Source organism: Nyctereutes procyonoides, unplaced genomic scaffold, assembly GCF_905146905.1.
Source record: "Nyctereutes procyonoides isolate TBG_1078 unplaced genomic scaffold, NYPRO_anot_genome, whole genome shotgun sequence".
NCBI classification, from domain to species: domain Eukaryota; kingdom Metazoa; phylum Chordata; class Mammalia; order Carnivora; family Canidae; genus Nyctereutes; species Nyctereutes procyonoides.
This window is the reverse complement of record NW_026575126.1, coordinates 67547824-67562024: the sequence shown is the minus strand read 5'-3', so window position 1 is coordinate 67562024 and position 14201 is coordinate 67547824. Positions and strand designations below refer to the sequence as shown.

The 14201-nt window shown below is 41.3% G+C and overlaps 1 protein-coding gene across 6 annotated transcripts in view; it reads right to left on the bottom strand.

Moving 5' to 3' along the window:
* Positions 1-14201, bottom strand: part of TRRAP (transformation/transcription domain associated protein) — a 116005-nt gene that overhangs the window by 88112 nt on the left and 13692 nt on the right. For 4 of the 6 annotated variants that reach the window (XM_055339442.1, XM_055339444.1, XM_055339448.1 and 1 more), the window contains exons 8-18: positions 13745-13870; positions 12190-12267; positions 11893-11981; positions 10927-11023; positions 8681-8819; positions 5545-5623; positions 3830-4064; positions 2759-3119; positions 2573-2670; positions 1960-2154; positions 945-1136 (exon numbers count right to left, since the gene is read on the bottom strand). In XM_055339442.1, coding sequence (XP_055195417.1) covers positions 945-1136; positions 1960-2154; positions 2573-2670; positions 2759-3119; positions 3830-4064; positions 5545-5623; positions 8681-8819; positions 10927-11023; positions 11893-11981; positions 12190-12267; positions 13745-13870 — 1689 coding nt within the window. The remainder of the gene's footprint in view (positions 1-944; positions 1137-1959; positions 2155-2572; positions 2671-2758; positions 3120-3829; positions 4065-5544; positions 5624-8680; positions 8820-10926; positions 11024-11892; positions 11982-12189; positions 12268-13744; positions 13871-14201) is intronic. The other 2 variants (XM_055339445.1, XM_055339447.1) reach the window with 1 other exon arrangement.

Genomic DNA, 14201 nt, shown 5'->3' with positions numbered 1-14201 from the left:
GAATACAAATTGGTTAAAATTTTTTATAAAAAGGGGGAAATAAACAAATGGTCCCGAAACAAGATGTTCTTGTATTGCCACAGAAAATAAGAACACAGAGAAGAAACAGAGTTAAAGTGCAGGATGGTTGACTTAATCAGAACTGTTAAAAAGCCAGCTATTTCTTTGGATAGGAGAAGTCAGGGAAGACATTTTTTTCCCTCTTTGTTCCTTTCTATCACTCAATTTTTAAAATAGGATTGATGTGCTATTTTACTTGTGTAATCCAGAGAAATAAATTTGAATTAAAAAAAAAAATCAGTATTGGCAATACTAATGGTGACACACTGCCGACCATAGGCATCTGAAGTTTTTGCTTTAAGTCATGGGTAAATAAATGAAGCTCTGCTTAGAAATATATAAGATGTTTTCTATATCTGGCCCTTATTGGTTGCAAGTATTTTTTAATTCAAAGAGGGCAGCTTGGGTGGCTCAGCGGTTTAGCGCCGCCTTCAGCCCAGGGCGTGATCCTGGAGACCTGGGATCAAGTCCCACGTCGGGCTCCCTGCATGCAGCCTGCTTCTCCCTCTGCCTGTGTCTCTGCCTCTCTCTCTCTCTCTCTCTCTCCTCTCTATGCAGTCTCATGAATAAATAAAATCTTAAAAAAAATAATAATTCAAAGAACACTTAACAAATACAAAATAAGCAACTCCAGTCTGTGCAAAAGTGCAAACAGGAATTAAAAAACAACAATAAGGGACCCCTGGATGGCTCAGTGGTTGAACATCTGCCTTCGGCCCAGGGCATGATCCCAGGATCTGGGATCAAGTCCCACATCGGGCTCCCCTGCGTGGAGCCTGTTTCTCCCTCTGCCTGTGTCTCTCATGAATAAATAAATAATCTTAAAAAAAACAAAACAAAACAATAAAACTCCCAAAGTACACTTGGATCTAAATGAGCTTTACCTTCAGCATTTGTTCATTTTCAGCTGCAAAGAGGGAGACAGAGCCAAAGACCAACTTGAACAGCTTGAGGTACAGGTTGGAGAGCTCCACGTGGGAGCCCATTTCCGGCAGGCGGTCCAGGAGGTACTCCACCAAAATCGTAGCAAACAGAGCTGAGGTAGTAGGGTTCGCCAAGAAGGAATTGGCAACAATCTGTCAAAACAAGACATAAAGGTGACAAAAATAATCCCTTCCTCAAAGTAGCTTTAGCACAAAGTAATGAATTTTCCAAAAATACAAAATCAAACCTGTATCATATAATCCAAGAAATTATCCACCCAAAGGAAAAAAAACTAAATAAATCTTCTGAGCACTGAGTGGAGCAGTTCACTTCAAAGACTTAGGTTCCTTATTTTAGCCTCACCATCAAATACCAAGAGCCTACCTCTAATGTACATTTAATTCCTACTAATGAAACTGATCCAAAACATATTGATACTTTGAAAAAAATTTAAGATTTTTTTTTTTTTTTTTTGAGATCTGAAAGAGACTGAGCATGAGACGGGGGAGAGGGAGAAGCAGACTCCCCCTGACCAGGGAGCCCAACTCAGGGCTTGAACCCAGGACCCTGGGATCATGACCTGAGCCAAAGGCAGATGCTTCACCAACTGAGCCACTTAGGCATCCCGAAAAAAAAGGTTAGTATTGTACCCTAATATTTCTCTAGTCAGTTAACTGCCCAATTCTTGATTTCAGCTCAGAGCAAGATCTTAGGGCCCTGAGATGGAGCCCTGCATTGGGCTCTGTGCTTATCAGGGAGTCTGCTGGAGATTCTTTCCCCCTCTGCACCTCCCCCACACCCCAACCCCACTCACACAAGCGCACACATGCTCTCAAAAACTAAATGTTTTGTTCTACAAGCATATCCTTAGCCATATTATTTAGAAAACTCTCAAAATAAATGGAACACCAAGTATTCAACATATAAATAACTTTAAATTTACTATTGAAAAGATAGGAAAAAGGAGTTTTATACCTGAAGAGCATAATTTTTTGAGATTCTTTCCACCATATAAGGGACCGTCGTTTGAAAGATCTCTTTAAATGTTAGGGGATTCATCATTGTGAACACACCAGCAAAGTGTTCCAACACCTCCTTCTCTTCCTTCATTCTGACAGTTTGGCAATTTGCTACTCGAATGTATGTTTGTCCATTTCCTGCTATCTGGACCTAGCACGGGAAAAAAAAACCCATGGACATTAAATCTAGGTATCTCTGCACATATTCCATAAGTAGATAAGCTACATATTAGAACATTTCAAATTAGATAATAAATGCCCCATCCAATCTTTTACCTCGCTATTCTCAGCTTGATTTTGGAAAATAATAAAAACAAAAGAATTTTGCTAAGGGTTCCAAACAGGAATAAATTTAGTAAACTTAAATCTACTGCAGTCCATTTACACTAATCACCACCTCCCACAGAATGCACATACTGACACAAAACTCTTCACTTTTAATGCAATGCTACGCTACAGAACAAATACTGTCGACCATCCAAAACAACGACAGATGAGACTCTCAAGACCCCTTCCATCGCTAGCATCTCTTCTACACTTGGGAGCCTGGTTCAAGGACACTTGCTTACCTGATAAATATCTAAAGCCTGCATTGCATATTTCACAAGTTTTATGTAAATCTGAGTCTCTTTGGGCTGTAACTGCTTGTTGGGAATGAACTGAGCTTCTGGAAGAGAGAGAGAATAATCAGTTACTGTGAATAAAACCCACTCTGTGCAAAACAGAATGTCTAAATAATTCAAGAGTGCAATTACCACCAGGTGCTTTACATGATGTTATACCCCACGTGATTGTCTTGACACCGCAGACCAAGGTTTTTACCAAACTTCGACAATCTGTGACCTGGAATGTCTGCTTGTCCTCCTTATCCTTTTCTCCTTGCTTTTCAAATGGAGGCACAGGGGCTGGGGTCACAGGAGTGGCAGGGGTGGGGGGCGGGGGTGGGGCGGGGGCAGGAACAGGCGCAGGGGAGGGGGCAGGGCCCGGGGCTGCAGGGGCATTGGGCACCCCAGGCAGGGCTGCCTCCATGGCTCCAAGTTCTGACTGGGGCTTGCACTTCTTAAAAATGGCAGAGAGCTGGTACCGGGCGATGGTGTGGAATTTGAGAACAAAGACCTAGCAGGAAGAGAAAGAGGCGAGAAAGACAAAAATCATTCCCTTTGATAGGCCAACAACCCTTTCAGAAGACAGAAAAAGGAACTCTCTGAATCTGAAACCACTTGCTGAGGTCGCTCTGCTTCACATGAAGGAAGAGAGTGTGCCGTCTTCCCTGATGGTAACTACAGTGGCATCACTACTTCCACTGTTGCCATGAAGACTCTGGCTCAGCAAAGCTGGGGTACTTGTCAGATATGCCTGGGCATGGCCCAGGCTACTCCAAAACCCAGACTATCACCCACTAGCCTTGGCAATTACACTCTACTCCAGTACCCACACCCCAACTGGGTGCCTCTCCAGAGGTGTTCACAGCGAACCCAGCCCTTGGCTATAGTGTCCCAGAAATACTCCATCTAAGTACTTGCCAGGAACCATGGTGTAAGAGCTTTCACCAATTATGTCCTATCTCTCACAACAATCCCAGGAGACAGACACTTTGATTACCCCTGGTCAGATGAGTAGTCTGGCACAGAGAAGTTAAGCATCTCGCCTCAGGGCATTGGCTAGTTAATGGGGAGCAGGGATTTGACCCCAGGTGGTCTGACACCAGGGATCCAGCCTAACAATCTGATAGCAGCATAAACTTGTTAGCAAAGCACTTGTACAAGTTTAGCAGTAGGTGGGATTAAAGAGAGCAGGTTGTTGACACCTCCCAGGAGAACCGGTACCTCCAGCATCCGCATTAGGACATCTCTCCCATTGCCACTCTCCTGCTCACTCTTGGAGCGGATACAGTCCACCAGGTTCAGCAGCAGCTTGCAGGACATGGTCTGGATGCTGCTAGGCAGAGACTCATCATCGATGTTCTTGGCAAAGAGCTGGACGGCGAGGGAGAGGTCACTCAGGGGCAGGTGCTGACGGACATGGTGCACGAGATCGGCCAATGTGCTGTAGGCGAGGGGCCTGTGGGCAGAGACCTCTGCTAGTGTGCGTGTCAACATTCCCATGGGGCCATGTCCGCAGGCCACTGTTTCTCCTGCTATGTGCCCCAGCAATTCATGATCAGGGTGGGACATTTGGGGCGCGCTTACTATGGTTCCAGTTTTCCCAGTTACATGACCACAATGCTCAAGCCTAGTCTCAGTGCCTAAATGTTTACCTCCAAAGTTCTTGCACGTCATGGTGACGATTGCACATACAGTACACAAGCAGAAATAATCACCAGCTCAATCACACAAAAAACGGGTTTTGTTACTCAAATATAAACCACTGTGTGCCAATTAACACCTTAGACATTGTGACCATTTTACGGAGATAGAAAAAGAACATTTGGGCTACTGAGCACTTTCACTGACTAAACATCTGGATACCCACCATGTGCCAGCCATGAGCTAAACACCAGTGTGCCCGTGACCAAAGTGAATAGGGCCCCTTCCCTCAGGAAGCTCATGTATAGGAGGAGAAACATTGGAACAAGTGGTACAGTACGTGCTATGGGAGATGTGAAAACGCACCATGACAAAGACCAGAGGGGGAACTGCTCTTAGAGGGCAGGCAAAGCCCCTTTGAAAAGGTCACACTGATGCTGAGACCTTAAGGATAAAAGGGCCATAGGGCAGACAGCCAGAGCCATCTCCAGATGGAGGAAACTGGACAAAGGCCCTGAGTAGGAATGGCCAACATGCCACAGATGCCAGCGTGGCTGCAGCAGGTCTGGGAAGGTAGAGCCAAATTCCACGCAAGCGGTGAGGCTGGTGGTCTTTTCCAAGGGCAACAGAGAGCCACTGGAAGATCTCAAGCAGGAGTGACATGATCTATGTCCAACTGCAGACAAGTTCAACTGCAAGCTATAAAAAAAAGTGTCTTCACATTTGTAACTATTTTATACGGAAAACAGTCTACACTATCCTCAAACTGTTCTGCATATTTTTCAAAAGACCTACCGCACTTCCCATATTAGAACCAAAAAATTACTGATATTGATTCATTTTACATTGTAAAAGATAATATTAACTTTCTCCTTTAGAAACAATAAACATGACCACAACTCCATTTTATGAAATACGTAAGAAAATAAAGCTAGAAGGAAACACATCAAAATATTATCCACTTTACTTGAACTCTGTGTAGAACCAAAAGGTTTTCTTTCCTTCTTGCTTCTTGTTGGGCCCAATAATAAAGAGATACATTTGTTATATAAAAAGAAAAAAAACAACAACAGAAAAACCAATACAAATTAGATACAATTTTACCTATAATTTAAATCAAAACACCTATGAATTTTTCCCCATAAGCTAAGGCACAACAAGCAACCTAAGGCATTTCCAAATTTCCTGCAATTCTAAATCTAAAGGGAGAGTAAAGCCTATGTATGCTGCAACTTTCATAACATAAAGTGCCAGGGTTCACTGACCCTCCTGTGTTTTATCAACAGATATCATACCTGAGAGTCTCTCGAGCGGTATATCCTGATCCAATTAGTATGGATTCATCAAACAGCTTGTCCATGCAAGGTATGAACTCTAGAACACAAATGTTCATCGCATATGTCACCAATGACACCAATGACACCGTGAACTACTTAACAGTAGCCAATCTACAGTCTAGATTTGGAAAAGTGTGGGTAGGAGAAATATACATGTGCTGTATTTCAGTCCAAGACACTGGCTTTGCTGGGCCATACACACTCTGTATCACAGAATAAGAAAAAAATCAGCCTCCTGTTCCCTGGCAGAGAATCTGCCCCTAGTACTTCATGGAGGCCCATCCCATCATCCTTAAAAGCTGCCACCAGAAGGGAACCTGGCTGGCTCAGTTGGAAGAGCATGTGACTCATGGTTGTGGGGTTGGGAGTTTGAGCTCCATGATGGGTGTAGAGATTACTTAAAAATAAAACAAATCTTAAATATATATGAAAAAAAAAAAAGCTGCCACCATCCACCCACACCTATCTGGAGAGGAGGGGCTGTGTCTCCTAAATGTCTCTTTATCTACTGGCCTGAACTCACCTTTCTTAAACATTTCACGGTTACTTATTATGGAAATAAGGGTATTTCTCCATATAACTTACAAAAGTCTAAAAATTCTCCAGGGTTCTCTTACACATGGAGCCCAGGTTAGGGGTCCCCACACATTGGGTGAGGCAGACTATAAACTCACCACGAGTTCTCTCTCTCTCTAATCCTGCAGATGGCATCATGACCAAACCTCCTCCCTACTCCCCTGCAGGCCTGTAGACTTCACCAGGGTAGAAACAGCTGGTCTTCACTCGAAGACAAATCACATTTCTGAGGATGTACAGATAAGGCAGCAACCTACATTTTTTAGGCCTCTCTTCTATACTCCCCTAGGGAGCCCTGGCCACAAACATCCAAAGGATGTTTAGATTCTGGAATAAGCCTGGCATTGTTGCCAGCGTCAGTAAATCAAATAAAATAAAGTACACTCTCCACCAGCTAACAGCTACTAAGGGTTAAAGCTATAATAGAAGTGTATACACTGGAGAGACACAATGCACATCTCTAGTTAACTCCCAAAGCAAAGCAGCACAGGGACAAGTGCCAAATGAAAAAGCAACCAGCAATCCCTCTAAAGTTAGAGAAGGGAATGTGCCTGATATGTCCTCAGTGAGGTGGCCAAGAGGAAGGAGGCACAGACAGAAAAATGCAAAGGACTCAGGCACCAACCACTGGTGGCTGGTGGGTTGGCTAGGGACAAGCAACATGTGCAAGGAGGAAGTGGTAAGAAACTAAGTTGTATGACGCTAGTTCCCAGATTCCCTCCATGACCCAGAATCAGAGTCTCCAGAAAAATGGGTAACATTGTTGAACAACTAGGTTTTCTCAAACTACTGCTCTTCAGAATTTGTGCAAATGAGTTACCTCTTGGTATCGTTTTGGATGCCAAAAAAGCAGAGCTAACTGAAAATGTTAGTGGACGTGTAAATTTTGAGCTATATAAACACATTTTTTTGTATTTTCAAACAATATAATATACAATAACACTAACATGTGCAATAATTCCTTAAGTATTTCTTTAAATGAAACCCTTTTTGAGATGTGATGTTACCCTTTTTGAGATGTGATGTTATAGTAGTCCAAGAACTACTATAGGTTTCAAAACAAAGTATCGTGAAGTATTTTGTTAAAAAAAATAAATAAAACCAATCAGTAGAGAGACTTGAAAGGCGGGAGAGGGGCTCTGAAAGCTGAATTCAACAAGCCTGATGCAATCAAACCCCGAGAGCAGCATCTTGGAAACACAACGATCTTTGTGGAACAGCCCAAAGGCTGAAACAAAGCCCTCACCAGGGCTGGGCTGCAGGCAATGGAACACGATTCCCTGATAAGCATGGGAAAGGGTTTTTTTTATCTGTCAGCATTTCAATAAGTAGAAACCTCTTGCTACACAGCTCCCCAAGTGCACCTTCCAGAGTCTCATTACTCGAATGGCAGGAATGCTAATGGTTAATCTGAGAACCACAGCGAATAGATTATAAACTGTTCCATTTAAAATTATTTTATTATAATATTGTTCAGTGGTGAACATGTAGAAGAGCCACATATGGCCAAGGGAGCCGTTACTGTACAAACTGCCACAGATGGTGACACTGAATTTCTCAAGATGGAGGACGTGCATACACATTTGTTCTGTAGTTTTTTGCAAAATCATACATTTCTTTTCGGTACTTTATAGATTACATTTAAAAAAGTTTTTTAAAAAGTCTATATTCTACTCAGCTATATCCATACGTAATATCACTATAACTTGTATTTTAACAGCATAAAACACCTGAGCTTTATTGTATTAATTCATGTGTTACTACTCAAACCGTACGCTTCATGTTTAAAAACTACATAAGAAAGCCAGTTTTACAGATGCTCCAAATTACAAGCCAGGCAAATAAAACACTGAATATTCAATCATTACTGGCGAAAGGTTACCATCTCAAAACAGGATGAAAAATAATAATAATAATAATAATAATAATAATAATAATAAACCCAAAACAATTAGGATATAACTCTGATGTAATGATTTCAACATAGCAAATAGAAAAGTATTTTAAAATTATATATCAATAATTGATAGAAAAAGTATAATTATCAGATTAGCAAGAAGTAATAATTTTGTGCATAAAATACAGGACCAATTTACCATTTTCACAGTGTGGAGAAAGAAAATTATTTTCTTCTCACCTTTTAAAGACTATTAGCTGTGAGTTAATGAGTAAACAGCTACTTGCAGTTTCAAAAGGTATGTAGCCAAAAGGCAGAGAAGTACCAGGAGATGCTGAGGACACGCCATTATGCTAAGAAAATGATCACATTAATCACGAGACTGTTGGGAAGACATGGGGAGAATGCTGGTGGCAAGCAAAGGAGAGAGGCAGACTGAGAGTGCGGAGGCAACAAGGCAGAGAAAGAAGGAGGAAGCGTAAATCTGAGAGAGCAGTAAAGAAAAGGACACATGGAGCCTAAAACACCCAAGCAAACTAAAGACTCAGACCAACAAGGAGATGTCTACAGTACCACAGGCAGACAGGCCCATGCAAGCATTCCAAGATAAAGTGGACGTACGGTTTCTTAGCTCCGTGGTGAGGATATGCTTTGCAGCAATCAAAAGCTCCTTTCTGAGGTGTGCAGTCTCTGCAGGGCAATTAGAAAGTAACTGTAGCATTCCTTTCACCATCTGCTGAGAGTACTTAGTCACCAACTCCTGCAAAACGAGGACGGAAATAACAAAGTTATATTGACATAGATGGGATGGGTAAGAAAAACCCCAATTTTATAAACTCAAAAAAGTTCAGTAAGACTAAGTGTGGCTCAAAGGACCCTCATGAAGTAATCACCCTCAAAAACAAGCAGCATCTGGAAAGTTTTAATAGTTTGGGTGCTCGCTGCCACCGTGGAAGGACGTACAGCGATGTTTAGTAGCAGTTTCTTTTACACGATGGGATTATGGATGACTTCTTTGTATTTTTCTGTGTTTTCCCAGCTTTTAACAATGAATACGAATCACTTCCTTATTGGTGGGAAGGAGGGGGAATATTGAAAATTTCATAGGACATAATCTACCAAAAAAAAAAAAAAAAGAACATAATCTACTCTGTCATCCCGTTAACGTATGTTGTGAAAGACACCAGAGACCCCTTTCCCTCAAGAACAAGCTCTCATCATTTTCCTTCCGAGGAGTAGTAACAATGCAATTCACCAAGGTAGCTCAAGCTGGCTAAAATACCCAAGAGTACCTAATTCAGATTTTCAAAACCAAATGTTCCACATTCTCAGTGCAAATTATCATTATCTAGACAAATGCCCTTAAAAAAAGGACAAAAAGAGCTATGAATGCTTTCCAAGATAGTTTTTATTCTCAACAATTTGGCAAACATGTTTTCATTTTCACTTTCCTGAAAATAACAAAGTTTTTTCCTTAAAAAAACAACTGCAATATAACTCCACTGCTATACAATAGGTCAGGACTAGGTTTATCCCACACTTGAGAACCACAACTACACCAAAAGTTTACACAAAAACATTCTATGACTAATGGGAAATAAGGTCATTTCTTTCCTCCAAGTTCTTCTCAGGATTGAAATAAAGACAGACTACCACTACGAGTGGGGAAAAACAGAACTGAAATCACCCTCCAGCCTCTCGAAGAACACTGCAAACTCTATCACTGGCTTATGAATGATGCCATTTTTTTAAAGTTCCAATCTCTCCTCAAAAATTGCATTGACACAGAAGTCAATGCAACATACATGCCCACACAAGTATCTGTGTGCCCGTGTCCATTTATGATGGACTCATTAACAATGGCCAGAAACGCAATCAGCGGATCCAAGACAGAAGGGACATCGCTGGTTGCCAGGAGCTGAGGGCCATAGCAAACTGAATGGCACTGCCAACCAGGGCCAGGAAGACTTTTCAGGGTGAAGAAACAGTACTAAAATGTGAGGGTGGGGATAGTGGTTCAAGGCTGTAAATAAACTAAAACCCACTTACTGAGTACTTTAAAAAGAGTGAATTTTATATGTAAATTATATCCTGATAAAGCTGCTTTAAAAAAATTAGAAACAACTCAGATGCTCAGCAACTGGTGAGTGGCTACACCTAGCATAGCACACCATACAGGTCAGTACTGCAGCTTCAGATGACGCTGCCCCCTCAAATTCATGTTGAGGTCCTCAGCCCTGTTGTGACTGCACCCAGAAACCAGAGATAATTAAGGTCAAATGAGGTCTTAAGTACAGGGCCCTAATCCGATGGAACTGTGGCCTCAAAAGGAACCAGCAATCTCTCACCCGTCCCCATGTGAGGACACAGAAAGAAGGCAGCTACTGGCAACACAGGAGAGTCCTTGCCAGAACCTGAACCCTGCTGGGACCTTGATATTGGCCCTCCCAACTTCCAAAACTGTGAGAAAATAAATTTTTGTTGTTTGAGCCATCTAGTGTATGCCATTTTGTTAGGAAGCCTAGACAAAGACAACTAACCCCAATAAAAATAACAAGAATAAATTTCAGTGCTACTGCTAAGTGAAAGTGACACTCAAAAGGTTATATACATTACCCAAGTCATTTTTTTGACTTCTGGAAAACACAAAACTAGGTGCCAAAAAGCAAGTCAGTGTTTGCCAGGGACTGGGGAGAAAATGGACTATGAACGTGTAAAAGGAATTTTGAAATGCTCTACATTGGGGGGGGGGGAGTTACTAACTGTATGCATCTGTCAATTTGCAGAACTGTGTATCTGCAAAAGGTGAATTTTATTGCATGTAAATTATATCTCAGTAAACTTGACTTAAAAGTCAATGAACTTACCTGATAAATTCGGATAATATAAGCTAAAAATGACAATGTTTTAATCTGAGCAGCAATAAAGTCAGCATACAACTCCTTGTTGTAAAGCTTGTGTTGCCTAAATGAGAAGTGAATAGAATTTACAGTATTAGCTCTTAACTCTAGGTGGTGTTAGTTAGATTTAATCAAAGCCTATAATAATGACTAAGTCCTAAAAGCATGATTTCCACACAGATCATAACACAGCACCAACCGTAAACATTCTACATTTGTGTGCAGTTCCAAATAATGCAAAGGGTTTAAAGGCATAAAGCAAGCAGCTCTCGAAGCCATTCCAGAGCAGCTGCAATGTGCATCCCAGAGCCAATGTCAGGCTGACCCACTCGGCCAGCAGACTCTATCAGGGACTGTCTGCTCCATTAAAGACCCCAGTTAGGGCCACCAGGGATTGTTACGGCTAATTCACCCTCATATCCCCCCTCCAATGACCCAAAGCCAGATGGGCAGCAGTCAAGAGAGTGAGTGACAAAGGCCTCAAGAGGATGCTCGTAAGTTTGAGAAGAAGCTTCACGGGAGCTTCCAAAGATAAATATGTACAGTTCACACGTTGAATGAGATTGGTGAGGGGGAACAAGGGGTAGAGAATATTTTAGCAGTCATGCTGAAAGGCACAGCAAGAACTGGGCTTGCAGGTGGCAAGGCTTGTCTATCCCACAGCTGGGAGTGAGCACAGTAACACCTAATGATAGTTCTAAATTCACAAGACACAAAAACCCAAAATATTACCTCATCTTTTCAAAATAAGAAACTAAAACTATTCACATCATTATTCAAATGTAAGCTCAAAAAGTCAAAAATGCATATCATCTGACCAAAATGTTATCACCCAGAATTTCCGTGTCTTACAAAAGATGACAGCAAGTGTATTTTTATTTGGAATTAAAGAACCGTGGCAGTCAGTCATGTTGCTGTCCACAGAAATCTCACCTGGCTTGTGCAGACACCTGAATTGCAATGGTATTCATGATCAAGGGCACAAACTCAGCCACAACATTGTGGATGTTCAGTTTGTAGAGCTAAAAAAGCAAACACAGCAGATTTTCATGCTCTTACACTAGGCTACAGCAAAATAATTTGGCATACCAAAAAAACCCCTAAGATTCATTACATTAGTCAGCATGTGTACATCACACGCATCTTCCATTTGCCACAGAAAATTAGATATGAACTTTGTCATAAAATAAGAATCCCTAAACCCAAGAAACTAATAAGCAATGTGCATACCTGATACATTAAAACAACAATAATGGGCAATTCTGCCAACACTTTTAGAGAAAGAGATCCTCTTGGAATGATGGAATGCTGTAAGAGAGAAGCAAGCAGGACCACGGTTATCACTATGGCACTTAAAAGAGCCTGCTACTAGCCTCACCCCAGCAAAATGGAGAGAAAGAATTGCCACATCTTTGAAAATACCTGTGGTGAAAGAGCCAAACTATTTTGAAAACAAAGCACAAAGAACTATCATTTAATATAAAGGTTTGTCTGTTTCCCAAAGTCACCTGTTGTAAAAACATCAGAAAAATTTGTCAAAACTTAGACATTCAAATCACTTGAAGAAATTTTATCTTTATTTATTTAGATTTTATTTATTCATGAGAGACACACAGAGAGAGAGAGAGGGAGAGAGAGAGAGGCAGAGACACAGGCAGAGGGAGAAGCAGGCTCCATGCAGGGAGCCCGACATGGGACTCGATCCCGGGACTCCAGGATCACCCCCCGGGCCAAAGGCAGGCGCCAAACCGCTGAGCCACCCAGGGATCCCCACTTGAAGAAATTTTAAATTAATATCTATTAATTGATTCAAAAGAACAACATCAGAAAGTACAAATTTACCTAGTTTTCAAAGATACTTCTAAACACAAAATGTTTATGATATTTTTTAAAATTTAATAGTTTTAATGTTGACATAAGAACTCCCAGCGCAGGTAAGCAAAATGTCAGACTCAGAAAATGTCAGGACAATGGGCAGGGGCAGACAAAAAAGAAAAGAATGACTGAAACTGAAAATGAGTTTCTGGTTCCAGAAGAGAAAAGGAATGAAAGCTTCAATCAAAATGCAGTTTCTTGTTTACCCTAGCACAAATCAAAACATTCTGCAAAATGATAAAACAAATATAGATGATATTCTTAACTCAATCCTGAAAACAGTCGTCGTAATTGCTCAGTACAGGTTACCTGTGTACCATATACATCCAATACAATGTATTACCTGCAGACAACACCAGTATGACCTTCACAAAATTCCACATGACAGGGTTCTCAGATAATGAGAGGGTAAATTAAGCTAGAACAAATGTTATATGCCTTGCAACAGTCAAAAAGCCCAATGGTGGTGCTGGAACATGGTCCCCAAGCTTCTGTCCTCAGAGCCCACACTCTCAGGTACCGAGGTAGAAATTTATATATGTAGCTTTATTTTTTTTTCATTTTTTAAAATCAACTTTTTTTCCTTAAACATATGTAGCTTTAAAGGGACTTTGTTAATGTCAGGGCTAAGGATGGAGCAGCGATCCCCTCAGCTGGGCAGCTGTCTTTCCAATGGGTGATTTTGGATTTCCACTTCAGTTTCTGTTCAGCACTTCAGGGTTGCATTAAGAATCAGTGAAACTTTCTCAGGCACACACATTTATGTTATCTTAAATGCCCCAAGTGTTTAGGAAAAAAAACCCCACAATATACTAAAAATATACATAAAAAGTCCGTATCTCATTATTTTCCTCTACCCAGTACAGAAGACAGGAATAAAAACAAAGCAAAACAACTGAAAAAAACTTACTGTTCTCGTCTCACTGTCCTCACGCTCTGGATTGACTTTCACAGCAATTGTTGTGATCATACCAACCATTTCTGGGGGAGGGACTGTGTTCTCAGGGATCACCTGAGGGTTCTCAAAGTAGCGGTTCTGCATAAAAAGAGTGGAAGTCATTCTTCCTCATGTCAGACACAATATTCCTCAATGAAACACACCCAACCTGTGCTGGAAGAAATCCAACATTATACCCATCTCTGTCACACAGATGCCATAACTTTGAGTCCTCTATGGGTGAAGGTAACACGGCAGTGACAATATTCTCTACCCCAACAATGGAAAACGAAAACTTGCCCGAAGTATTTTTTACCTTTGTTCCCTGCTGGTGATAGATGAAATGCACGACATGTTACATTACTACCTCATGTAGCCCATGCCTCTAGTGGTAGGAACCCAGAAGCTAGGCCCCACCGAGTCCACTTTC